The 26,205-nt window shown below is 46.1% G+C and overlaps 1 protein-coding gene across 8 annotated transcripts in view; it reads right to left on the bottom strand.

The window, feature by feature from the left end:
* The window catches only part of LOC144688054 (transcription factor COE3-like), a 573,849-nt gene that overhangs the window by 281,422 nt on the left and 266,222 nt on the right, over window positions 1–26,205 (bottom strand). For all 8 annotated transcript variants that reach the window (XM_078554698.1, XM_078554702.1, XM_078554699.1 and 5 more), the window contains exon 8: window positions 18,294–18,411. In XM_078554698.1, coding sequence (XP_078410824.1) covers window positions 18,294–18,411 — 118 coding nt within the window. The remainder of the gene's footprint in view (window positions 1–18,293; window positions 18,412–26,205) is intronic.

Here is a 26,205-nt window from a genome sequence, read left to right as displayed (position 1 = left end):
ATAGCGGGACTGTAAAGAGAGAGATTTCAGTGAGCAGAGCGGGACTGTAAAGAGAGAGATTTCAGTGAGCAGAGCGGGACTGTAAAGAGAGAGATTTCAGTGTGTAGTGCGGGACTGTAAAGAGAGAGATTTCATTGAGCAGAGTCGGGTTGTAAAGAGAGAGATTTCAGTGAGCAGAGCGGGACTGTAAAGAGAGAGATTTCAGTTAGCAGAGCGGGACTGTAAAGAGAGAGATTTCAGTGAGCACAGCGGGACTGTAAAGAGAGAGATTTCAGTGAGCTGAGCTGGACAGTAAAGAGAGAGATTTCAGTGAGCAGAGCGGAACTGTAAAGAGAGAGATTTCAGTGTGCATAGCTGGGCTGTAAAGGGAGGGAATTCAGTGAGCAGAGCGGGGCTGTAAAGAGAGAGATGTCAGTGAGCAGAGCGGGGTTGTAAAGGGAGAGCTTTCAGTGAGAAGAGCGGGACTGTAAAGAGGGAGATTTCAGTGAGTAGAGCGGGACTGTAAAGAGAGAGATTTCAGTGATCAGAGCGGGATTGTAAAGAGAGAGATTTCAGAGAGCAGAGCCGGACTGTAAAGAGAGAGATTTCAGTGAGCAGAGCGGGGTTGTAAAGAATGAGATTTCAGTGAGCAGAGCGGGACTGTAAAGAGGGAGATTTCAGTGACCTGAGCGGGACAGTAGAGAGAGAGATTTCAGAGAGCAGAGCAAGACTGTAAAGAGAGAGATTTCAGTGAGAAGAGCGGGGCTGTAAATAGAAGAATTTCAGTGAGCAGAGCGGGACTGTAAAGAGAGAGATTTCAGTGAGCAGAGCGGGGCTGTAAAGATAGAGATTTCAGTGAGCAGAGTCGGGCTGTAAGGAGAGAGATTTCAGTGAGCAGAGCGGGACTGTAAAGAGAGAGATTTCAGTGAGCAGAGCGGGACTGTAAAGAGAGAGATTTCAGTGAGCAGAGCGGGACTGTAAAGAGAGAGATTTCAGTGTGTAGTGCGGGACTGAAAAGAGAGAGATTTCAGTGAGAACAGCGGGACTGTAAAGAGAGAGATTTCAGTGAGCAGAGCGGGACAGTAAAGAGAGAGATTTCAGTGAGTAGAGCGGAACTGTAAATACAGAGATTTCAGTGTGCATAGCGGGGCTGTAAAGGGAGAGAATTCAGTGAGCAGAGCGGGACTGTAAAGAGAGAGATTTCAGTGAGCAGAGCGGGGCTGTAAAGAGAGAGTTTTCAGTGAGAAGAGCGGGACTGTAAAGAGGGAGATTTCAGTGAGCAGAGCGGGAATGTAAAGAGAGAGATTTCATTCAGCAGAGCGGGATTGTAAAGAGAGAGATTTGACTGTGCAGAGAGGGACTGTAAAGAGAAAGATTTCAGTGAGCAGAGCAGGACTGTAAAGAGAGAGATTTCAGTGAGCAGAGCGGGATTGTAAAGAGAGAGATTTCATTGAGCAGAGCGGGACTGTAAAGAGATAGATTTCATTGAGAAGAGCGGGGATAAAAAGAGAGATATTTCAGTGAGCATTGCGGGACTGTAAAGAGGGAGATTTCAGTGAGCAGAGAGGGACTGTAAAGAGAGAGTTCAGTGAGCAGAGGAGGACTGTAAAGAGAGAGAATTCAGTGAGCAGAGCGGGACTGTAAAGAGAGAGATTTCAGTGAGAAGAGCGGGACAGTAAAGAGAGAGATTTCAGTGAGCAAAGCGGGACTGTAAAGAGAGAGATTTCAGTGAGAAGAGCGGGACTGTAAAGAGAGAAATTTCAGTAAGCAGAGCGGGACTGTAAAGAGAGAGAGTTCAGTGAGCAGCACGGGACTGTAAAGAGGGAGATTTCCGAGAGCAGGGCGAGGCTGTAAAGAGAGAGATTTCAGTGAGCAGAGCGGGACTCTAAAGAGAGTGATTTCAGTCAACAGCTCGGGACTGCAAAGAGAGAGGTTTCATTGAGCAGAGCGGGATTGTAAAGAGAGAGATTTCAGTGAGCAGAGTGGGACTGTAAAGAGAGAGATTTCAGTGAGCAGAGCGGGACTGTAAAGAGAGAGATTTCAGAGAGCAGAGCAAGACTGTAAAGAGAGAGATTTCAGTGAGAAGAGCGGGACTGTAAAGAGAGAGATTTCAGTGAGCAGAGTGGGACTGTAAAGAGAGAGATTTCAGTGAGCAGAGCGGGGCTGTAATGAGAGAGATTTCAGTGAGAAGAGCGGGACTATAAAGAGGGAGATTTCAGAGAGCAGAGCGGGACTGTAAAGAGAGAGATTTCAGTGAGCAGAGTGGGACTGTAAAGAGGGAGATTTCAGTGAGCAGAGTGGGACTGTAAAGAGGGAGATTTCAGTGAGCAGAGTGGGACTGTAAAGAGGGAGATTTCAGAGAGCAGAGCGGGACTGTAAAGAGAGAGATTTCAGTGAGCAGAGCGGGACTGTAAAGAGGGAGATTTCAGTGAGCAGAGTGGGACTGTAAAGAGGGAGATTTCAGAGAGCAGAGCGGGACTGTAAAGAGAGAGATTTCAGTGAGCAGAGCGGGACTATAAAGCCAGAGATTTCAGTGAGCAGAGTGGGACTGTAAAGAGAGAGATTTCAGTGAGCAGAGCGGGGCAGTAAAGAGGGATATTTCAGAGAGTAGAGCGGGACTGTAAAGAGAGAGATTTCAGCGAGCAGAGCGGGACTGTAAAGAGAGAGATTTCAGTGAGCAGAGCGGGACTGTAAAGAGAGAGATTTCAATGAGCAGAGCGGGACTGAAAAGAGAGAGATTTTAGTGAGCAGGGCGGGACTGTAAAGAGAGAGATTTCAGTGAGCAGAGAAGGACTGTAAAGAGAGAGATTTCAGTGAGCAGAGCAGGACTGTAAAGAGAGAGATTTCAGTGAGCAGAACGGGAGTGTAAGGAGAGCGATTTCAGTGCGCAGAGCGGGACTGTAAAGAGAGAGATTTCAGTGAGGAGAGCGGGGCTGTAAAGAGAGAGATTTCAGTGAGCAGAGCGGGACTGTAAAGAGAGAGATTTCAGTGAGCAGAGCGGGACTGTAAAGAGAGAGATTTCAGTGTGTAGTGCGGGACTGTAAAGAGAGAGATTTCAGTGAGCAGAGTCGGGTTGTAAAGAGAGAGATTTCAGTGAGCAGAGCGGGACTGTAAAGAGAGAGATTTCAGTTAGCAGAGCGGGACTGTAAAGAGAGAGATTTCAGTGAGCACAGCGGGACTGTAAAGAGAGAGATTTCAGTAAGCAGAGCGGGACAGTAAAGAGAGAGATTTCAGTGAGCAGAGCGGAACTGTAAAGAGAGAGATTTCAGTGTGCATAGCTGGGCTGTAAAGGGAGGGAATTCAGTGAGCAGAGCGGGGCTGTAAAGAGAGAGATGTCAGTGAGCAGAGCGGGGCTGTAAAGGGAGAGCTTTCAGTGAGAAGAGCGGGACTGTAAAGAGGGAGATTTCAGTGAGCAGAGCGGGACTGTAAAGAGAGAGATTTCAGTGATCAGAGCGGGATTGTAAAGAGAGAGATTTCAGAGAGCAGAGCCGGACTGTAAAGAGAGAGATTTCAGTGAGCAGAGCGGGACTGTAAAGAGAGAGATTTCAGTGACCTGAGCGGGACAGTAGAGAGAGAGATTTCAGAGAGCAGAGCAAGACTGTAAAGAGAGAGATTTCAGTGAGAAGAGCGGGGCTGTAAAGAGGGAGATTTCAGTGACCTGAGCGGGACAGTAGAGAGAGAGATTTCAGAGAGCAGAGCAAGACTGTAAAGAGAGAGATTTCAGTGATAAGAGCGGGGCCGTAAAGAGAAGAATTTCAGTGAGCAGAGCGGGACTGTAAAGAGAGAGATTTCAGTGAGCAGAGCGGGGCTGTAAAGATAGAGATTTCAGTGAGCAGAGTCGGGCTGTAAGGAGAGAGATTTCAGTGAGCAGAGCGGGACTGTAAAGAGAGAGATTTCAGTGAGCAGAGCGGGACTGTAAAGAGAGAGATTTCAGTGAGCAGAGCGGGACTGTAAAGAGAGAGATTTCAGTGTGTAGCGCGGGACTGAAAAGAGAGAGATTTCAGTGAGAACAGCGGGACTGTAAAGAGAGAGATTTCAGTGAGCAGAGCGGGACAGTAAAGAGAGAGATTTCAGTGAGTAGAGCGGAACTGTAAATACAGAGATTTCAGTGTGCATAGCGGGGCTGTAAAGGGAGAGAATTCAGTGAGCAGAGCGGGATTGTAAAGAGAGAGATTTCAGTGAGCAGAGCGGGGCTGTAAAGAGAGAGTTTTCAGTGAGAAGAGCGGGACTGTAAAGAGGGAGATTTCAGTGAGCAGAGCGGGACTGTAAAGAGAGAGATTTCAGTGAGCAGAGCGGGAATGTAAAGAGAGAGATTTCATTCAGCAGAGCGGGATTGTAAAGAGAGAGATTTGACTGTGCAGAGAGGGACTGTAAAGAGAAAGATTTCAGTGAGCAGAGCAGGACTGTAAAGAGAGAGATTTCAGTGAGCAGAGCGGGATTGTAAAGAGAGAGATTTCATTGAGCAGAGCGGGACTGTAAAGAGATAGATTTCATTGAGAAGAGCGGGGATAAAAAGAGAGATATTTCAGTGAGCATTGCGGGACTGTAAAGAGGGAGATTTCAGTGAGCAGAGAGGGACTGTAAAGAGAGAGTTCAGTGAGCAGAGGAGGACTGTAAAGAGAGAGAATTCAGTGAGCAGAGCGGGACTGTAAAGAGAGAGATTTCAGTGAGAAGAGCGGGACTGTAAAGAGAGAGATTTCAGTGAGCAAAGCGGGACTGTAAAGAGAGAGATTTCAGTGAGAAGAGCGGGACTGTAAAGAGAGAAATTTCAGTAAGCAGAGCGGGACTGTAAAGAGAGAGAGTTCAGTGAGCAGCACGGGACTGTAAAGAGGGAGATTTCCGTGAGCAGGGCGAGGCTGTAAAGAGAGAGATTTCAGTGAGCAGAGCGGGACTCTAAAGAGAGTGATTTCAGTGAACAGCTCGGGACTGCAAAGAAAGAGGTTTCATTGAGCAGAGCGGGATTGTAAAGAGAGAGATTTCAGTGAGCAGAGTGGGACTGTAAAGAGAGAGATTTCAGTGAGCAGAGCGGGACTGTAAAGAGAGAGATTTCAGAGAGCAGAGCAAGACTGTAAAGAGAGAGATTTCAGTGAGAAGAGCGGGACTGTAAAGAGAGAGATTTCAGTGAGCAGAGTGGGACTGTAAAGAGAGAGATTTCAGTGAGCAGAGCGGGGCTGTAAAGAGAGAGATTTCAGTGAGCAGAGCGGGACAGTAAAGACAGAGATTTCAGTGAGCAGAGCGGGACTGTAAAGAGGGAGATTTCAGTGAGAAGAGCGGGACTGTAAAGAGAGAGATTTCAGTGAGCAGAGTGGGACTGTAAAGAGAGAGATTTCAGTGAGCAGAGCGGGGCTGTAAAGAGAGAGATTTCAGTGAGCAGAGCGGGACAGTAAAGACAGAGATTTCAGTGAGCAGAGCGGGACTGTAAAGAGAGAGATTTCAGTGAGCAGAGTGGGACTGTAAAGAGAGAGATTTCAGTGAGCAGAGCGGGGCTGTAAAGAGAGAGATTTCAGTGAGCAGAGCGGGGCTGTAAAGAAAGAGATTTCAGTGAGCAGAGCGGGACAGTAAAGACAGAGATTTCAGTGAGCAGAGCGGGGCTGTAAAGAGAGAGATTTCAGTGAGCAGAGCGGGACAGTAAAGACAGAGATTTCAGTGAGCAGAGCGGGACTGTAAAGAGAGAGATTTCAGTGAGCAGAGCGGGACTATAAAGCGAGAGATTTCAGTGAGCAGAGTGGGACTGTAAAGAGAGAGATTTCAGTGAGCAGAGCGGGGCAGTAAAGAGGGATATTTCAGAGAGTAGAGCGGGACTGTAAAGAGAGAGATTTCAGCGAACAGAGCGGGACTGTAAAGAGAGAGATTTCAGTGAGCAGAGCGGGACTGTAAAGAGAGAGATTTCAGTGAGCAGAGCGGGACTGAAAAGAGAGAGATTTTAGTGAGCAGGGCGGGACTGTAAAGAGAGAGATTTCAGTGAGCAGAGAAGGACTGTAAAGAGAGAGATTTCAGTGAGCAGAGCAGGACTGTAAAGAGAGAGATTTCAGTGAGCAGAACGGGAGTGTAAGGAGAGCGATTTCAGTGCGCAGAGCGGGACTGTAAAGAGAGAGATTTCAGTGAGGAGAGCGGGGCTGTAATGAGAGAGATTTCAGTGAGCAGAGCGGGACTGTAAAGAAAAAGATTTCAGTGAGCAGAGTGGGACTGTAAAGAGAGTGATTTCAGTGGGCAGAACGGGAGTGTAAGGAGAGCGATTTCAGTGCGCAGAGCGGGACTGTAAAGAGAGAGATTTCAGTGAGCAGAGCGTGGCTGTAAAGAGAGAGATTTCAGTGAGGAGAGCGGGACTTTAAAGAGAGAGATTTCAGTGAGCAGAGCGGGACTGTAAAGAGAGAGATTTCAGTGAGCAGTGCCGGACTGTAAAGAGAGAAATTTCAGTAAGCAGAGCGGGACTGTAAAGAGAGAGAGTTCAGTGAGCAGCACGGGACTGTAAAGACGGAGATTTCAGTGAGCAGGGCGAGGCTGTAAAGAGAGAGATTTCAGTGAGTAGAGCAGGACTGTAAAGAGAGAGATTTCAGTGAGCAGAACGGGACTGTAAGGAGAGCGATTTCAGTGTGCAGAGCGGGACTGTAAAGAGAGAGATTTCAGTGAGGAGAGCGGGACTGTAAAGAGAGAGATTTCAGTGAGCAGAGTGGGACTGTAAAGAGAGCGATTTCAGTGGGCAGAGTGGGACTGTAAAGAGAGTGATTTCAGTGAGCAGAGCGGGACTGTAAAGAGAGAGATTTCACTGAGCAGAGCGGGACTGTAAAGAGAGAGATTTCAGTGACAAAGCGGGGATGTAAAGAGAGAGATTTCAGTGAGCAGAGCGTGGCTGTAAAGAGAGAGATTTCAGTGAGTTGAGCGGGACTTTAAAGAGAGAGATTTCACTGAGCAGAGCGGGACTGTAAAGAGAGAGATTTCAGTGACAAAGCGGGGATGTAAAGAGAGAGATTTCAGTGAGCAGAGCGTGGCTGTAAAGAGAGAGATTTCAGTGAGGAGAGCGGGACTTTAAAGAGAGAGATTTCAGTGAGCAGAGCGGGACTGTAAAGATAGAGATTTCAGTGAGCAGAGCGGGACTGTGAAGAGAGAGATTTCAGTGAGCAGAGCGGGACTGTAAAGAGAGAGATTTCAGTGAGCAGAGCGGGACTGTAAAGACAGAGATTTCAGTGAGCAGAGCGGGACTGTAAAGAGAGAGATTTCAGTGAGCAGAGCGGGACTGTAAAGATGGAGATTTCAGTGAGTAGAGCGGGACTGTAAAGAGAGAGATTTCAGTAGTCAGAGCGGGACTGAAAAGAAGGAGATTTCAGTGAGCTGATCGGGATTGCAAAGAGACAGATTTCAGTGAGCAGAGCAGGACTTTAAAGAGAGAGATTTCTGTGACAAAGCGGGACTGTAAAGAGAGAGATTTCAGTGAGTAGAGAGGGAATGTAAAGACAGAGATTTCATTGAGAAGAGCGGGGCAAAAAGAGAGAGATTTCAGTGAGCAGTGCGGGACAGTAAAGAGAGAGATTTGAGTGAGCAGAGCGGAGCTGTAAAGAGAGAGATTTCAGTGAGCATAGCGGGGCTGTAAACAGGGAGATTTCAGTGAGCAGAGCGGGACTGCAAACAGAGAGATTTCAGTGAGCAGAGCGGGACTGTAAAGAGAGAGATTTCAGTGAGCAGAGCGGGGATGTAAAGAGAGAGATTTCAGTGAGCAGAGCGGGGATGTAAAGAGAGAGATTTCAGTGAGCAGAGCGGGATTGTAAAGAGAGAGATTTCAGTGAGCAGAGCGGGGTTGTAAAGAGAGAGATTTCAGTGAGCAGAGCGGGACTATAAAGAAAGAGATTTCAGTGAGCAGAGCGGGACTGTAAAGAGAGAGATTTCAGTGAGCAGAGCGGGACTGTAAACAGAGAGATTTCAGTGAGAAGAGCGGGGCTGTAAAGAGAGAGATTTCAGTGAGCAGAGCGGGACAGTAAAGAGAGAGATTTCAGTGAGCAGAGCGGGACAGTAAAGAGAGAGATTTCAGTGAGCAGAGCGGGACTGTATAGAGAGAGATTTCAGTGAGCAGAGCGGGACAGTAAAGAGAGAGATTTCAGTGAGCAGAGCGGGACAGTAAAGAGGGAGATTTCAGTGAGCAGAGCGGGACTGTAAAGAGAGAGATTTCAGTGAGCAGAGCGGGGCTGTAAAGAGAGAGATTTCAGTGAGCAGAGCGGGACTGTAAAGAGAGAGATTTCAGTGAGAAGAGCGGACTGTAAAGAGAGAGATTTCAGTGAGCAGTGCGGGACTGTAAAGAGAAAGATTTCAGTGAGCAGAGCGGGACTGTAAAGAGAGAGATTTCGGTGAGCAGGGCGAGGCTGTAAAGAGAGAGATTTCAGTGAGCAGAGCGGGACTGTAAAGAGAGAGATTTAGGTGAGCAGAGCGGGACTGTAAAGAGAGAGATTTCAGTGAGAACAGCGGGACTGTAAAGAGAGTGATTTCATTGAGAAGAGCGGGGCTAAAAAGAGAGAGATTTCAGTGAGCAGAGCGGGACTGTAAAGAGAGAGATTTCAGTGAGCAGAGCGGGACTGTAAAGAGAGAGATTTCAGTGAGCAGATCGGGACTATAAAGAGGGAGATTTCAGTGAGCAGAGCGGGACTGCAAAGAGAGAGATTTCAGTGAGCAGAGCGGGACGGTAAATAGAGAGATTTCGGTGAGCAGAGCGAGGCTGCAAAGAGAGAGATTTCAGTGAGCAGAGCGGGACTGTAAAGAGAGAGATTTCAGTGAGCAGAGCGGGACTGTAAAGAGAGAGATTTCAGTGAGCAGAGCGGGATTGTAAAGAGAGAGATTTCAGAGAGCAGAGCGGGACTGTAATGAGAGAGATTTCAGTGAGCAGAGCGGGACTGTAAAGGGAGAGATTTCAGTGAGCAGGGCGAGGCTGTAAAGAGAGATTTCAGTGAGCAGAGCTGGACTGTAAAGAGGGAGATTTCAGTGAGCAGAGCGGGACTGTAAAGTGAGAGATTTCATTGAGAAGAGCGGGGCTAAGAAGAGAGAGATTTCAGTGAGCAAAGCGGGGCTGTAAAGAGAGAGATTTCAGTGACAAAGCGGGGATGTAAAGAGAGAGATTTCAGTGAGCAGAGCGTGGCTGTAAAGAGAGAGATTTCAGTGAGGAGAGCGGGACTTTAAAGAGAGAGATTTCAGTGAGCAGAGCGGGACTGTAAAGATAGAGATTTCAGTGAGCAGAGCGGGACTGTGAAGAGAGAGATTTCAGTGAGCAGAGCGGGACTGTAAAGAGAGAGATTTCAGTGAGCAGAGCGGGACTGTAAAGACAGAGATTTCAGTGAGCAGAGCGGGACTGTAAAGAGAGAGATTTCAGTGAGCAGAGCGGGACTGTAAAGAGGGAGATTTCAGTGAGCAGAGCGGGGTTGTAAAGAGAGAGATTTCAGTGAGCAGAGCGGGACTATAAAGAAAGAGATTTCAGTGAGCAGAGCGGGACTGTAAAGAGAGAGATTTCAGTGAGCAGAGCGGGACTGTAAACAGAGAGATTTCAGTGAGAAGAGCGGGGCTGTAAAGAGAGAGATTTCAGTGAGCAGAGCGGGACAGTAAAGAGAGAGATTTCAGTGAGCAGAGCGGGACAGTAAAGAGAGAGATTTCAGTGAGCAGAGCGGGACTGTATAGAGAGAGATTTCAGTGAGCAGAGCGGGACAGTAAAGAGAGAGATTTCAGTGAGCAGAGCGGGACAGTAAAGAGGGAGATTTCAGTGAGCAGAGCGGGACTGTAAAGAGAGAGATTTCAGTGAGCAGAGCGGGGCTGTAAAGAGAGAGATTTCAGTGAGCAGAGCGGGACTGTAAAGAGAGAGATTTCAGTGAGAAGAGCGGACTGTAAAGAGAGAGATTTCAGTGAGCAGTGCGGGACTGTAAAGAGAAAGATTTCAGTGAGCAGAGCGGGACTGTAAAGAGAGAGATTTCGGTGAGAAGAGCGGGACTGTAAAGAGAGAGATTTCAGTGAGCAGAGCGGGACTGTAAAGAGAGAGATTTAGGTGAGCAAAGCGGGACTGTAAAGAGAGACAGTTCAGTGAGCAGAGCGGGACTGTAAAGAGGGAGGTTTCAGTGAGCAGGGCGAGGCTGTAAAGAGAGAGATTTCAGTGAGCAGAGCGGGACTGTAAAGAGAGAGATTTAGGTGAGCAGAGCGGGACTGTAAAGAGAGAGATTTCAGTGAGAACAGCGGGACTGTAAAGAGAGTGATTTCATTGAGAAGAGCGGGGCTAAAAAGAGAGAGATTTCAGTGAGCAGAGCGGGACTGTAAAGAGAGAGATTTCAGTGAGCAGAGCGGGACTGTAAAGAGAGAGATTTCAGTGAGCAGATCGGGACGGTAAATAGAGAGATTTCGGTGAGCAGAGCGAGGCTGCAAAGAGAGAGATTTCAGTGAGCAGAGCGGGACTGTAAAGAGAGAGATTTCAGTGAGCAGAGCGGGACTGTAAAGAGAGAGATTTCAGTGAGCAGAGCGGGATTGTAAAGAGAGAGATTTCAGAGAGCAGAGCGGGACTGTAATGAGAGAGATTTCAGTGAGCAGAGCGGGACTGTAAAGGGAGAGATTTCAGTGAGCAGGGCGAGGCTGTAAAGAGAGATTTCAATGAGCAGAGCGGGACTGTAAAGAGGGAGATTTCAGTGAGCAGAGCGGGACTGTAAAGTGAGAGATTTCATTGAGAAGAGCGGGGCTAAGAAGAGAGAGATTTCAGTGAGCAAAGCGGGGCTGTAAAGAGAGAGATTTCAGTGAGCAGAGCGGGACTGTAAAGAGAGAGATTTCAGTGAGCAGAGCGGGACTGTAAAGAGAGAGATTTCAGTGAGCAGAGCGGGACTGTAAAGAGAGTGATTTCAGTGAGCAGTGCGGGACTGTAAAGAGAGAGATTTCAATGAGCAGAGCGGGATTGTAAAGAGAGAGATTTCAGTGAGCAGAGCGGGACTGTAAAGAGAGAGATTTCAGTGAGCAGAGCGGGACTGTAAAGAGAGAGATTTCAGTGAGCAGAGCAGGACTGTAAAGAGAGAGATTTCAATGAGCAGAGCAGGATTGTAAAGAGAGAGATTTCAGTGAGCAGAGCGGGGCTGTAAAGAGAGAGATGTCAGTGAGCAGAATCGGACTGTAAAGAGAGAGATTTCAGTGAGCAGAGCGGGACTGTAAAGAGAGAGATTTCAGTGAGCAGATCAGGACTGTAAAGAGAGAGATTTCAGTGAGCAGAGCGGGACTGTAAAGAGAGAGATTTCAGTGAGCAGAGCGGGACTGTAAAGAGAGAGATTTCAGTGAGTAGAGCGGGACTGTAAAGAGAGAGATTTCAGAGAGCAGAGCGAGACTGTAAAGAGAGAGATTTCAGTTAGCAGAGCGGAGCTGTAAAGAGAGAGATTGCGGTGAGCAGAGCGGGACTTAAACTTAACGAATTACTATTAATTAAAAACCAACAAAAAGTATGGAAAGGGGGCTTAGTCCGTGTGTTGTTTGGCCTGCAGTCTGTGGGAATTCTTAGAAACTCCTTGCAGTCTGGATGACCACATGTGCAGGAACTGCCACTGGCTTCACCAGCTTGAGAAACGGGTTTCAGACCTTAAACATCAGCTGGAGACACAGCAATGTATCTGTGAGGCTGAGGGTCACGTGGATAGCACAGTTTTAGATATGGTTACTCCGCAGCTTAAGTAAGTGCAGTCAGAGAGGGAATGGGTGACCAGCGGTCAGAAGAAGGGACGAAGGCAGGTGGTCAGGAAATCCCCAGGGTGCATCTCACTCAGGAACCATTTTTTGTGTTGCATAACGGTGAGGGTGAAGGTTCCTCTTGAGAGTGCAGCCAGAGCCAAGTTCACGGCACTGTGGGTGGCTCAGCTGCACAAGGGGGGAGGAGTAACAGTGCAAGAGCAATAGTGGTAGGGTACTCAATAATGAGGGGTGCAGACAGGTGCTTCTGCGGCTGTAGATGTGACTCCAGGATGGTGTGTTGCCTCCCTGGTGCCAGGGTCAAGGATGTCACAGAACAGCTGCAGGGCATTCTGAAGTGGGAGGGCAAACAGTCAGAGGGCGTGGTTCACATTGGTACCAATGACATAGGTAAAAAGAGGGATGAGGTCCTGCAACAAGAATTTAGGGAGCTAGGTGGCAGATTAAAAAGCAGGACCTCAAAGGCTGTAATCTCTGGATTACTCTCTGTGCCTCTTGCCAGTGAGTATAGGAATAGGAGGATAGAGAGAATGAATGCGTGGCTGAAGAGGTGGCGCAGGAGGGAAGGCTTTAGTTTCCTGGATCACTGGGTCTGTTTCTGGTGAAGGTGGGGCCTGTACAAGTTGGGCGGGTTGTACCTGAACTGGAATATGACCGATATCTTTGCAGGGAGGTTTGCTAGTGCTGGTGGGAGGCATTTAACCTAATTTAGCAGGGGGTGGGACACAGAGTGGAGGTACAGTCGGGGGTGATGCACAGCCAAATATAGAAGAGACACTAAGTCAGTCTGGAAGCAGAGCAAATATAGAGCTGTTAAGCCACAAGGGAATAACGCAAGGCCGGATTGCATCTATTTTAACCCAAGGAGTTTTCCAAGTATGGCAGATGAATTGAGCACATTGATTAACACTTGGGAATATATTGTTGCTATCACAGAGACATGGTTGAGGGAAGGGCAGGACTGGCAGCTGAATATTCCAGGGTATAGAATCTTCAGGCGTGGCGGGGGTGGTGGGGGCGCGGGGATGGGTTGGGTGTGTAAACGAAGAGGTGGCATTGCACTATTGATCAAGGGGTCAATTACTGCAGTAAGCAGGGATGGTATCTGAAGAGGTCCCTCAAATGGGGTCAAATGGGTAGAACTTAAAAACCAAAAGGGTCAATCACTTTGCTGAGAGTGTTGTATAGACCTCCAAACAGTCAGGGGGAGATAGAGGAGCAGATATGTAGGCAAATCTCAGGGAAGTGTAAAAATAATAGTAGGAGGTTTCAACTTCCCCAATGTTAACTGGGATTGTCTTAGTGTGAAAGGCTTAGAGGGAGCGGAATTCTTAAAGTGCATCCAGGAGAGATTTTTGAGCCAGCTCTTAGAAAGTCCTACAAGAAAAGGGGCGGTACTGGACCTAATCTTAGGGAATGAAGCTGAGCAAGCGGCAGAAGTGTCAGTGGGGGAGCATTTCGGGGATAGTGACCATAACTCTGTAAGATTTAAGGTAGTAATGGAAAAGGACAAAGATGACTGGAAATAAAGATCCTGAATTGGGGGAAGGGTGATTTCCATATGATAAGACAGGACCAGGCCAAAGTGGACTGGAAGCAGCTACTTATAGGAAAGTCTGCATCAGACCAGTGGGAGTCATTCAAAAAGGAAATAGTGAGAGTTCAGGGCCAAAATGTTCCCATAGAGGTGAAGGATAGGACCAATAAGTCCATGGAACCCTGGATGTCAAGGGATATAGAGGATTGGATAAGGGAAAAAAAAGGAGGCTTATGGCAGATACAGAGGGCCAAAAACAGCGGAAGCCCTCGAAGAGTACAGAGAGTGTAGGGGGTACTTTAAAAAGTAATTCGGAGAGCAAAGAGGGGCATGAGAAAACACTGGCGGGCAAGATAAAGGAAAATCTCAAGGCAATTTATAAATATATTAAGGGCAAGAGGATAACCAGGGAAAGAGTAGGGCCCATTAGGGACCAAAGTGGCAATCTGTGCATGGAGCCGGAGGACATAGGTGAGATTTTGAATGATTATTTTTCATCTATGTTTATTATGGAGAAGGACGATGTAGGTGTAGAAATCAGGGAGGGGAACTGTGATATACTTGAACAAATTAGCATTGAAAGGGAGGAGGTATTAGTAGTTTTAGCAGGCTTAAAAGTGGATAAATCCCCAAGCCCAGATGAGATGCATCCCAGGCTGCTGTGGGAGAAAAGGGAAGAAATTGCAGGGGATCTGACATTAATTTTCGAATCCTCTCTGGCCACAGGAGAGGTGCCAGAGGACCGGAGGACAGAGAATATGGTACCATTATTCAAGAAGGGTAGTAGGGATAAACAAGGTAATTACAGGCCAGTGAGTCTAACTTCAGTGGTAGAGAAGCTATTAGAAAAAATTCTGAGGGACAGGATTAATCTCCACTTGGAAAGGCAGGGTTTAATCAGGGATAGTCAGCATGGCTTTGTCGGGGTAGATCATGTCTAACAAATTTGATTGAATTTTTCGAGCCGGTGACTAGTTGTGTAGATGAGGGTAGTGCAGTTGATGTAGTTTACATGGACTTCAGTAAGGCTTTTGATAAGGTCCCACATGAAAGAATGGTCATGAAGGTAAGAGCCCATGGGATCCAGGGCAATTTGGCAAATTGGATCCAAAATTGGCTTAGTGGCAGGAGGCAGAGGGTGATGGTCGAAGGTTGTTTTTGTGAGTGGAAGCCTGTGACGAGTGGTGAACTGCAGGGATCAGTGGGATCCTTGCTGTCTGTAGTGTACATCAATGATTTAGACGTGAATATAGGAGGTATGATCAGTAAGTTCGCAGGCGACACGAAAGTTGGTGGTGTTGTAAATAGTGAGGAGGAAAGCCTTAGATTACCGGGCGATACAGATAGGCTGGTAAGATAGGCAGAGCAGTGGCAAATGGAATTTCATCCTGAGAAGTGTGAGGTGATGCATTTTGGGAGGACTAACACAGCAAGGGGATACACAATGAATGGTAGGACCCTAGGAAGTACAGAGGATCAGAGTACATGTCCATAGATCCCTGAAGGCAACAGCACAGGTAGGTAAGGTGGTTACGAAGGCATATGGGATATTTGCCTTTATTAGCCGAGGCATTGAATATAAGAGCAGGGAGGTTATATTGGAGCTGTAGAAAACGTTAGTTAGGCCACAGCTGGAGTACTGTGGAGTGTGCGCAGTTCTGGTTGCCACACTATAGGAAGGATGTGATTGCACTGGAGAGGGTGCAGAGGAAATTCACCAGGATGTTGCCTGGGCTGGAGCGTTTCAGCTATGAAGAGAGACTGGGTGAGGGGCATAGATAGGGTAGATACGGAGAAACTTTTCCTCTTAGCGGAGGTGTCAATAACCAGGGGACATACGTTAAGGCAGGATGTTTAGAGGGGATTTGAGGAAAAATGTTTTCACCCAGAGGGTGGTTGGAATCTGGAACACACTGCCTGAGGGGGTGGTAGAGGCAGAAACCCTCACAACATTTAAGAAGTATTTAGATGAGCACTTGAAACACCAGAGCATACAAGGCTATGGGCTGGAAAATGAGATTAGAATAGATAGGTGCTTGCTGGTCAGCACGAACATGATGGGCTGAAGGGCCTGTTTCTGAGTTATATAACTCTATGACTGAGCACTGTGGGTGTACCTACAACACATGAACTGCAGCGGTTCGAGAAGGTGACACACCACAACCCCCTCAAGGACAATTAGGAATTGGCAATGAATGCTGGCCTAGCCAGCGATGCTCACATTCCATGAATTAATTTTTTAAAAATCTTTTCTTAAAAAGGAGACCAGCACTGTACACAGTACTCCAGATGTGCTCTCATCAACACCATGTACAACTATAGCAAAACATTTCTACTTTTATATTCCCTTCCTCTTGCAACAAATGACAACATTCTATTTGCCATTCTCATCACTTGCTGAACCTGCATACTAACTTTTCCTGATTCATGTACCGGGACACGCTAACTTTTCCTGACTCACGTTACCCCTGTAACACGGACTTCTGTAATATCTCTTCATTTAAATAATAAATTAAATTTTCTATTCTTCCTGCCAAAGTGGACAAGTTCACATTTTCCCACATTACACTCCATCTGCCAAATGTTTGCCCATTCACTTAACCTATCTATGTCCCTTTGCAGATTCCTTATGTCCTCTTCACAACTTACTTTATTACTTATCTCTGTGTCATCCGCAAATTTAGCAACCATACATTCAGCCTCTTCATCCAAGTCATTGATATAAAGTGCAAATAGTTGAGGCCCCAGCACTGATCCCTGTGGCACTCCACTTGTCACATTTTGCCAACCAAAAATCATCTATTTCTGCCTACTCTGTTGTTCCCTGTTAGTTAACCTCTATTCATGCTAATTTGTTACCCCTTATATGATGACCTCTTATTTTGCATAGTGACCGTTGACCTTTGAAATGTCTTAAAAAAATCTAAGTACGGCACATCCACAGGTTCTTCTTTATCCACGTTGCTTGTTACTTCCTCAAAGGATTCCAATATATTAGTCAAACATGACTTCCCTTTCACAAAACCATGTTAACTCTGCCTGATTGCACTGAGATTTTCCAAGTGCCCCACTATAACCTCCTTAATAATAGATTCCAGAAATTTCCCTATGACAGATGTTAAGCTAACTGGCCTGTAGTTTCCCATTTTCTGTCTCCCTCCTTTCTTGAATAGAGGAATCACATTTGCTATTTTCCAATCTTATGGGACCTTTCCAGAATCTAGGGAATTTTGGACAGTTCAAACCAATGCATCTACTATCTCAGCAGCCACTTCTTTTAAGAGCCTAGAATGAAGTCCATCAGGACCTGGGGACTTGTCAGCTTTTAGTTCTAATAACTTTCTCAGTACCCTTTCCCTGGTGATTGTATTTGTTTTAAGTTCTTCACTGGCAGAAGCACAATGGGCTGAATGGTTTCACTCGACGCTAATGCAATGGGAGCTGGTTGACGAAGGGAACTTCACTTTAAGGTTTCCTGCTGATCTCTTGTGCACCAGAACAGCTCAACCCTGCTGCAACTCTCTTGCATTTTTATTTCCATTCTCTTAAATTGAGATATGATATTTTGCCGTTTGCATGGGCAGGCAGTGCCTAACCCGACTCTTTGACAAAGAGGAGTCATGTATTCACAACTTGTGAAAAGAAACTGCCTCATTCTAAGACAAAATGAGCACAGTAATCAGCCCTTGTTAAGTAAACAATCTGATGTCTTTTATGGGGAGTCAAACTTTTAGCCAAGAAAGTGTGGCAGCCATTTCTCCTGAATCTTTCAATTGACGTCTTTGACACACGGGATTTATTGCTAGACAATGCTATTCAGATTCTTTTTTTTTGTGCTGTGCTGAACAGAGATATCAGTGCTTGAAAGTGCTCAGCTTTCCATTTACAGGCGTCGAGTGTCTCAATCAGAAGGAACTAACAGGGTTAAAGTAAGAGGATAGTAAGTGCAATAGTTTAGGTTTATATTTCAGTGAGTGTAGAAGACTATGGGGTGATCTAATTGAGGAGTTTAAGATGATTAAAAAGATTTGGCACGATAGAAAGACAGAAAATATTCCCTCTGATGGGGGGGCGTCCAGAACAAATGGGCACAACCTTAAAATTTGAGTCAGTTCATTTAGGGATGCTGTTAGCATGCACCTACTCATACAAATAGCAGTGGGACTCTGCCCCCCCCAGCTTTTGAGTCTGAGGGGCCAATTGAAAATTTACAAATGAAATCAATAGTCTTTTGTTAGGCACAATTATTAAGGGAGATAGCTGTTAGACAGCAACACAACTTACCTGCTGACTCCCCAAAGCCTGTTCACCATCTGCAAGGCACAAGTCAGGAGTGTGATAGAATACTCCCCACTTGCCTGGGCGAGTGCACTTCAACAGCACACTCAAGAAGCTGGACACCATCCAGAACAAAGCAGCAGGCTTGATTGACAGCCCATTCACAACCTTAAATTTCCACTCCCTCCACCACAATGCATAGTGGCAGCAGTGTGCACCATCTACCAGATGCACTGCAGGAACTCACCAAGATTTCTTCGATAGCACCTTCCAAACTCGCAACCTCTACCACCTGGAACAATAGCAGCAGATACATGGGGACACCACCATGTGCAAGCTCCCCTGCAAGCCACACACGATCCTGACTTTGAACCATATCACCATTCCTTCATTCTTCCAGGTCAAAATCCTGGAACCCCCTTCCTTACAGCACTGTGGGTGTACCTACTCCTTACAGGGTAAAGTGGTTCAAGAAGGTGGCTCACCACCACATTCTCCTGAGCAGTTAGGAATGGGCATTAAATGCTGGCCAAGCCAATGATGCACACATCCCATGAACGAACAGAAAGAAGATCCCATCAAGCTGAAATACAAACAGAAAATGCTGGAAATACTCAGCAGACCTTGTCGATGATATTCCATCAGAAACCAGAACCAAATGTGGATCAGCATCCAATTCTGAATAGTGAGAGACCAGTCGCTGTGCAACCCCGTCCATCAAAGATATGCTTCCAAAGCATTATTATTGTACCATCAACAGCATCTTCGAAGGGCAACAGAGAGCAATGAACTGTACTGCTGCTGTGCTGCAGATCGGACGTACCTTCACAGGGGTCAAGCCTCCGAGCCCTCCGCCCGTGCTTCGAGTTGTTGTGGATGAACATGTTGTCCGACACAGCCAGGACATGACCGTCCACATTAATCGTTGTGCAGATGACCACCTGCAAAGAGAAGACAAGTTGGGGGTTGGGAGTTGGGGGTTGGGGTAAAATTAGTCTTTTTTTTCTGACACAGAATTAAATAAAATTTTTAGCACGCTATTATGCTTTTTAGCTCGACAGGTTGAAACTGCCATTCATGCTCCACACGAGCCTCTTCCTAACTCAGTTCATCCCATCCTATCAACACATATATCTATTTCTCCCTTATTCGCTCAGCTAACTTCGCCCAATAGCACCTTAGCCGATCGTCGGAATATCCAACAGTGCTCAGCAGCCAATGATATTACTCTGCAACTGGAGACACTTGTAAGGATACCAGCCACAAACCATCCAAGTGATGAACTATTATCATTTTTTAAATTCATTCATGAGATGTGGGCTTCACTGGCTGGGCTGGCATTTATTGCCCAACCCTAGTTGCCCTTGAGAAGGCGGTGGTGAGCTGCCTTCTTGAATCACTGCAGTCCATGTGATGTAGGTACACCCATAGTGCTTAAGAAGGGAGTTCCAGGATTTTGACCCAGCGACAGTGAAGGGACGGCGAAATATTTCCAAGTCAGGATGGTGAGGGACTTGGAGGGGAACTTCCAGGTGGTGGTGTTCCCATCTATCTGCTGCCCTTGTCCTTCTAGATGGTGGTGGTCGTGGGTTTGGAAGGTGCTGTCTAAGGAGCCTTGGTGAGTTTCTGCAGTGCTTCTTGTAGATGGTACACACTGCTGCCACTGTGCGTTGGTGGTGGAGGGAGTGAATGTTTGTGGATGGGGTGCCAATCAAGTGGGCTGCTTTGTCCTGGACTGTTTCAAGCCCCTTGAGTGTTCTGGGGGGTGCACTCATCCAGGCAAGTGGGGAGCATTCCATCACACTCCTGACTTGTGCCTTGTAGATGGTGGACAGGCTTTGGAGAGTCAGGAGGTGAGTTACTCGTCGCACAATTCCTAGCCTCTGAACCTGCTCTTGAAGCCATGGTATTGATATGGCTAGTCCAGTTCAGTTTCTGGTCAATGGTAACCCCCAAAATGTTGATAGTGGGGGATTCAGTGAGGGTAATGCTATTTAACGTCAAGGGACGATGTTTAGATTCTTTCTTGTTGGAGATGGTCATTGCCTGACACTTGTGTGGTGCAAATGATACTTGCCACTTGACAGACCAAGTCTGGATATTGTCCTGGTCTTGTTGCATTTGCACATGAACTGCTTCAGTATGTAAGGAGACTTGAATGATGCTGAACATTGTGCAATCATCAGCGAACATCCCCACTTCTGACCTTATGATAGAAGGAAGGTCATTGATGAAGCAGCTGAAGATGTTTGGGCCGAGGACACTACCCTGACACACCATTATTAGGTTGCCTGGTGCTGCTCCTGGCATGCCCTCCTGTGCTCTTCACCGAACCAGGGTTGACCTCCTGGTCTGATGGTAATGGTAGAGTGGGGGATATGCTTGACCATGAGGTTACAGATTGTGTTTTGAGTACAATTCTGCTGCTGCTGATGGTCTTATGGATGCCCAGTCTTGCGTTGCTAGATCTGTTCAAACTCTGTCCCATTTAGCATGGTGGTGATGCCACACAACATGATGGAGGGTATCCTCAATGTGAAGGTGGGACTTCGTCTCCACAATGACTGTGCGGTGGTCACTCTACCGATACTGTCATGGACAGATGCATCTGCTGCAGGCAGGTTGGTGAGGATGAGGTCAAGTATGTTTTTCTTTCTTGTTGGTTCTCTCACCACCTGCCGCAGACCCAATCTAGCAGCTATGTCCTTTAGGACTCAGCCAGCTCTGTCAGTAGTGGTGCTACCGAGCCACTCTTGGTGATGGACATTGAAGTCCCCCACCCAGATACATTCTGTGCCCTTTCCATCCTCACTGCCTCCTCCAAGTGGTGCTCAACATGGAGGAGCACTGATTCATCAGCTGAGGGAGGGCGGTGTATGGTAATCAGCAGGAGGTTTCCTTGCTCATGTTTGACCTGATGCTATGGGACTTCATGGGGTCCGGAGTCGATGTTGAGGACCACCAGGGCAACTCCCTCCCTGACTGCATACCACTGTGCCACCACCTCTGCTGGATCTGACCTGCCAGTGGGACAGGACATACCCAGGGATGGTGATGGTGGAGTCTGGGACATTATCTGTAAGGTATGATTCTGGGAGGATGACTATGTCAGGCTGTTGCTTGACTAGTCTGTGAGACAGCTCTCCCAACTTTGGCACAAGCCCCCAGATGTCAATAAGGGGGGCTTTGCAGGGTCAACAGGGCTGAGATTGCCGTTGTAGTTTCCATTGCCTAGGTCGATGCCGGGTGATCCGTCCAGTCTCATTCCCTCTTTGAAGCTTTGTAGCAGTTTGCTACAACTGAGTGGCTTGCTCGGCCATTTCAGAGAGCAGTTAAGAGTCAACCACATTGCTGTGGGTCTGGAGTCACATGTAGGCCAGACCAGCTAAGGACAGCAGATTTCCTTCCCCAAAGGACATTAGTGAACCAGATGGGTTTTTACAACAATCAACAATGGTCATCATTAGACTGTTAATTCCAGATTTTTATTGAATCCAAATTCCACCATCTGCCGTGGGGGATTATCCTGGGTCTCTGAATGCTGAGTCCAGTGACAATACCACTGCACCATTACTTCCACTAGAAATTAATTTGTCTTCTGTGATAACCCTTGAGAGATAGATGTTGACCATGACAGTGGGGACAATACCCTATGCTTCAAACAGTGCCCATGGGCTGTTTTAAAATGGGGACATTACCCTGTGCTTTAACAGTGCCCATGGGCTGTTTTAAAATGGGGACAATACCCTGTGCTTTAACAGTGCCCATGGGGTGTTTTAAAATGGGGACATTACCCTGTGCTTTAACAGTGCCCATGGGGTGTTTTACAATGGGGACAATATCTGTGCTTTAACAGTGCCCATGGGCTGTTTTAAAATGGGGACAATACCCTGTGCTTTAACAGTGCCCATGGGGTGTTTTAAAATGGGGACAATACCCTGTGCTTTAACAGTGCCCATGGGGTGTTTTACAATGGGGACATTACCCTGTGCTTTAACAGTGCCTATGGGATGTTTTACAATGGGGACATTACCCTGTGCTTTAACAGAGCCTATGGGGTGTTTTACAATGGGGACAATATCTGTGCTTTAACAGTGCCCATGGGGTGTTTTACAATGGGGACATTACCCTGTGCTTTAGCAGTGCCCATGGGGTGTTTTACAATGAGGACAATATCTGTGCTTTAACAGTGCCCATGGGGTGTTTTACAATGAGGACATTACCCTGTGCTTCAAACAGTGCCCATGGGGCATTTGGGGCAAACTGAATATATGAAATAATTCATATTTAAAAACAGCAACTCCAACAAGATAGCACTCCATCAGGGAAGGCAGCTTGCATTAAATGCTAAAATCTTTAGTGCGGCTCAGCACTCCAACCTTTTAACTCAGAAATAAAGGTATCAACTGAGCCAAGCTAACCCTTATTATCCATTATCCTGGAAGATAAAAGACGCTGAAGGAATAAAGGCCACAGTCTACCTAGTTCACCTTGTACCATCCCAGAAGCCGCCCGATACAATGATAATTGAGCTGTTGGCTAATCATAGCAATCAACCTCTTATCAATTATTTGCCAACAGAATGAAATATGAGGTGAGGAAAACCCCCAGTGGTGGAGAGCTTTGGGAACCATAGATCCAAAGGCGTCAGTTCCTTCCAAACATATTACACTTATCATGTGTCATGTCCTGAGTTATTGAATCCCAAAACATTATTTTCTGGAAGAAATTTAATTTACAACAACTTGCATTCATTCCTTTAATGCAGAACATTGCTCCAAGGTTGTTCACAGGGCTGTAAACCAACAAAAACTGTCACCGAGGCCACATAAGGAGCTATTAGGACAGATGACCAAGAGCTTTGTCATAGAGGTAGGTTTTGAGGAGCACCTTTAAGGAGGAAAGAGTAGCAGAGAGGCAGAGAAGTTGAAAGAGGGAATTCCAGAGGTAAGGCAACTGAAGACACAATGGCCAATGGCAGAGTGATGAAAGGTGAGAATTGGAGGAGTGCAGAGATCTCGTAGGGAGGACTTCATTTGAATAAATCAACATTAACCACTTTCACTTGACTGACCGCTCACTCACTGAAATATTATTTCCACAGATTAGGTTTGCATTTTAGCCAGCTTCCAATTCAGACTGCCTCCGCTGGTTCGACCCTTCGGGGGGAAGGTGAAACAGCTCGTGCATCAAATGATCACAAAACTGAGGTTCATCTTGCAGCCTAACATGGCAACTGCCATTTCAGGAGTTAATGAAACTGCGCAGAAAATCTTTCCTTCTTTCTTTTGGCAAACTCTTGCATGATGGTAACCAGGCAGTTAATCCTTGTAAGTAATGGAGCTTTTCTCGCTGTAATTTCATTATCAGTCACTAACAGTGCCTTACCAAGTGGCTCTGGGTAGTCCCCTCTTTGTTTTGATTGATCTTTTGACAGATTAACCAGTGGCTTTATTTAATTAAGTTCGCCTCACTTGAGAAATGCAATACGTATAAAAAAAAAACTCAAGCCCCTAATGGAATTGCACTCATAATAAAGGAGTTTGTAAAATGCTTGTGGATGTTCTTTCATTTTATTTGTTCTCCAGTGCCTGGGGCTTGTTTGAGGCTCCTGTGTTTTCTCTTTAATTACTCCTTGTACAGTCAATCTCACTTAATCAGGCAATACTAAAATTTGCTTCCCTCTTAGTGGAGCTGAGGGTAGTTTTGTTGCTTCCCCTCACACATTCCAAGTTTTTTTTTTTAAAAACTGGAATAATACATTGCAGATGTTGACAGCTGTGGAATTCTGTGATTTTTATATACAAGAAACTTAAAATCAGCCCATTGGATCATCTCCTTTCATGGCCCACTCTATCCCAAGGGTCTCCAAATTGTGGAACTCATTCCCTCCCTCAGTCTTGCCACTATCCTTTTCTTTTATTCTTTCGTGGGATGTGAGCATCACTGGCAAGGCCAGCGTTTGTTACCCATCCCTAGTTGGCCTTGAGAAGCTGGTGGTGTCACCTTCTATGTACACCCACAATGCTGTTAGTGTTAGTGCTGCATGTTCTGCCTCAGAAATATGCAGAGACGATGCACTCCAGGTTCTATGCCTGAAGGGGAGTTTTATTCAAGGCTTTAAAATGTCTGCTCTCATGTTTCCAGCTGCTTGCCCACAGTTTAGTTTCTCTTTATCAGTCACCACACCCAAGCTTAACTAATAACACAGTGAGCCGGCAACAGACACACATAAATGAATACTGAGCGACTGAACACCATAGTTAGGAACGGAAGCTCCAAGGTTTTGACCCACCTGAGTGGCTTGCTAGGCTATTTCGGATGGTAGTTGAGAGTCAGCCACATGGCTGTGGGTCTGGAATCCTAAATAAGGCTGGGTAAGGAGAGCGATCCCTTCCCTAAAGCGCGTTCATTTTTTTTTTTAACAACAATCCGTTAGTTTCATTGTCAGCATAACTGATTCTAGCTTTTTGTTCCAAATATATTTATTCAATTGAAGTTAAGTTCTACCAGCTCCCATGGTGAAATCTGAACTTGCGTCTCCAGAATATTAGTTATTAGTCCAGCAACATTACCACTAGCTGCCAACCCCCTATGTTTCTACAAACTAAAAATAAATTATTGTTATGTTGTAAGTTTGGTCCTCAGTACATCTCTCCTCTCCAGAAGACACAGCCTTCACCATCTGAATGTTGAGTGTCACAACTCTAGGCTCCACACTTTAGGAAGGAAATCAAGGCCTTGGAGAGAGTGGAGAAGAATTCAGTTACTGTTGTAATGTAGGAAACGTGACAACCAATTTGCACATGGCAAGCTCCCACAAGCAGCAATGTGATAATAACCAGGTAGCCTGTTTTTATGATATTAGTTGATAGATAAATATTATTCAAAACATAGTGGAGAATTGCCTGCTCTTCTTCCAATAATGTCATGGGATCTTCTACATCCACCTGAGAGGGCAGGCGAGGCCTCAGTTTAATCTCTAATCTGAAACGTGAGGGTGAGAGGTGAGATAAAGTAAATAAGAGTGGGGTGAAAACACTGGCAGAAACCTGGTGGACTAAGGTTTCTGTGCGACAAGCTCCATGCAATTAGATGTAATAACTTGAATTTATATATCTATACGGCCCCTTTGAGTAGTAAAAAGGTCCCAAGGCGCTTCACAGAGAGGGCATGGGGTTGGAAGTTCAATTTAGGTTTAAACAGGACATCAAGATTGTGAACAGTCTGATTCAGCTTGAGACGGGGTCTGGGGAAGGGAAGGAGCCGATGGGGAGATAATGAACATTTGTGGTAACCATTTACCAGGCCCTTGCCCATATTTAAGCGAGATCCTGCGCATAATGTAGCGCAAGAGAACTATATCATCTAACAGTCAGCAGAATCAAATGTGCTTCCATTAGGCAACAAAAAACATTTATCTGTGTTTTAGCTGACTGGGCATTGCTGGTTGAGACAGTTTCAGATAGTGTGACAGCCGACTCCAATAACGTGATTTTAATTAATAAACCGCCTCTTTTGCACTAATTTTCCATCCCAAAAAAAGTGCACACAGTACTGTGGGAAGTGTTAGAGTGAGAACTTCCCTTCTGAAAAATGCACAAATATTCTCAAATGCTCTGGCGTTCTCTCCTCACTTATTTCCTGGTTCGAATCATCCCCAGAACAGAATGGCGGTGCACTCTGTACATGGTCAGTGAGCCAGTGATTGGAATCAGTGCCTAATTGGTTTCAAAGAGTTTCGGTTGACCATTCAAATGTCTTCAATGAAATGCGGTGAGCACGTGGACATGAAACTTTCGAAGAGAACCTACCGCCTCCTGAATGACAACAGCTTGCATTTATGTAGCGCCTTTCATGTAGTTAAACATCAGGAGCATTTATCAGACAAATTCCAACATCAAGCACATAAAGAAATATCAGGGCAGGTGACCCAAATCTTGGTCAAAGAGAACAACAACAACTTATATTATATAGCGCCTTTAATGTAATAAAACATCCCAAGTACGTCATAGGAGCATTAAAAAGCAAAATATGACACCAAGCCACATATGGAGATATTAGGTCAATTCACTAAAGCTTGGTTAAAGAGATAGGTTTCCAGAAATGTTTTAAAGAAGGGAAGTGAGGTAGAGAGGCAGACAGGTATAGGGAGGGTATGCCAGACCCAGAGTTTAGGCAACTGAAGGCACGGTCACTAATGGCTGACAGATTAAAATCGGTGGGTTTTAGGGAGCACCTTGAAAGAGGAGAGGTTTAGGGAGGGACTTCCAGAGCTTAAAACCCAGGCAGCTCAAGGTAGTGATGGTACAGCAAGTAATTAGGAATGCTAATAGTTTGTTATTATTTATTGTGAAGGTAATTAAATACTAAAGTAGGGAGGTTACGTTTCAGTTATACGGGGCATTGCTGAGGCCATATCTGGAGTACTGTGTACAGTATTGGTCTCATTTAAGGAAGGATGCAAATGTATTGGAAGCAGATCAGAGATGGTTTATTACACTAATACCTGGCCTGGGCGGGCTGTCTTTTGAGGAAAGGTTGGACAGGCTAGGCTTGTATCCGCTGGAGCTGAGAAGAGTAAGAGGTGACTTGATTGAAACATAAGATCCTGAGGGGTGGACGTGGATAGGATGTTTCCTCTTGTGGGAGAATCGTGAACTTTGGGGCCACTGTTTAAAAATAAGGGGTCGCTCATTTAAGGCAGAGATGAGGAGAATTTTTTTTGCCTCAGA

Source organism: Cetorhinus maximus, chromosome 1, assembly GCF_964194155.1.
Source record: "Cetorhinus maximus chromosome 1, sCetMax3.hap1.1, whole genome shotgun sequence".
NCBI lineage: Eukaryota > Metazoa > Chordata > Chondrichthyes > Lamniformes > Cetorhinidae > Cetorhinus > Cetorhinus maximus.
Note: the sequence above shows the minus strand (reverse complement) of the source record. Positions and strands in the feature narration are given on the sequence as shown.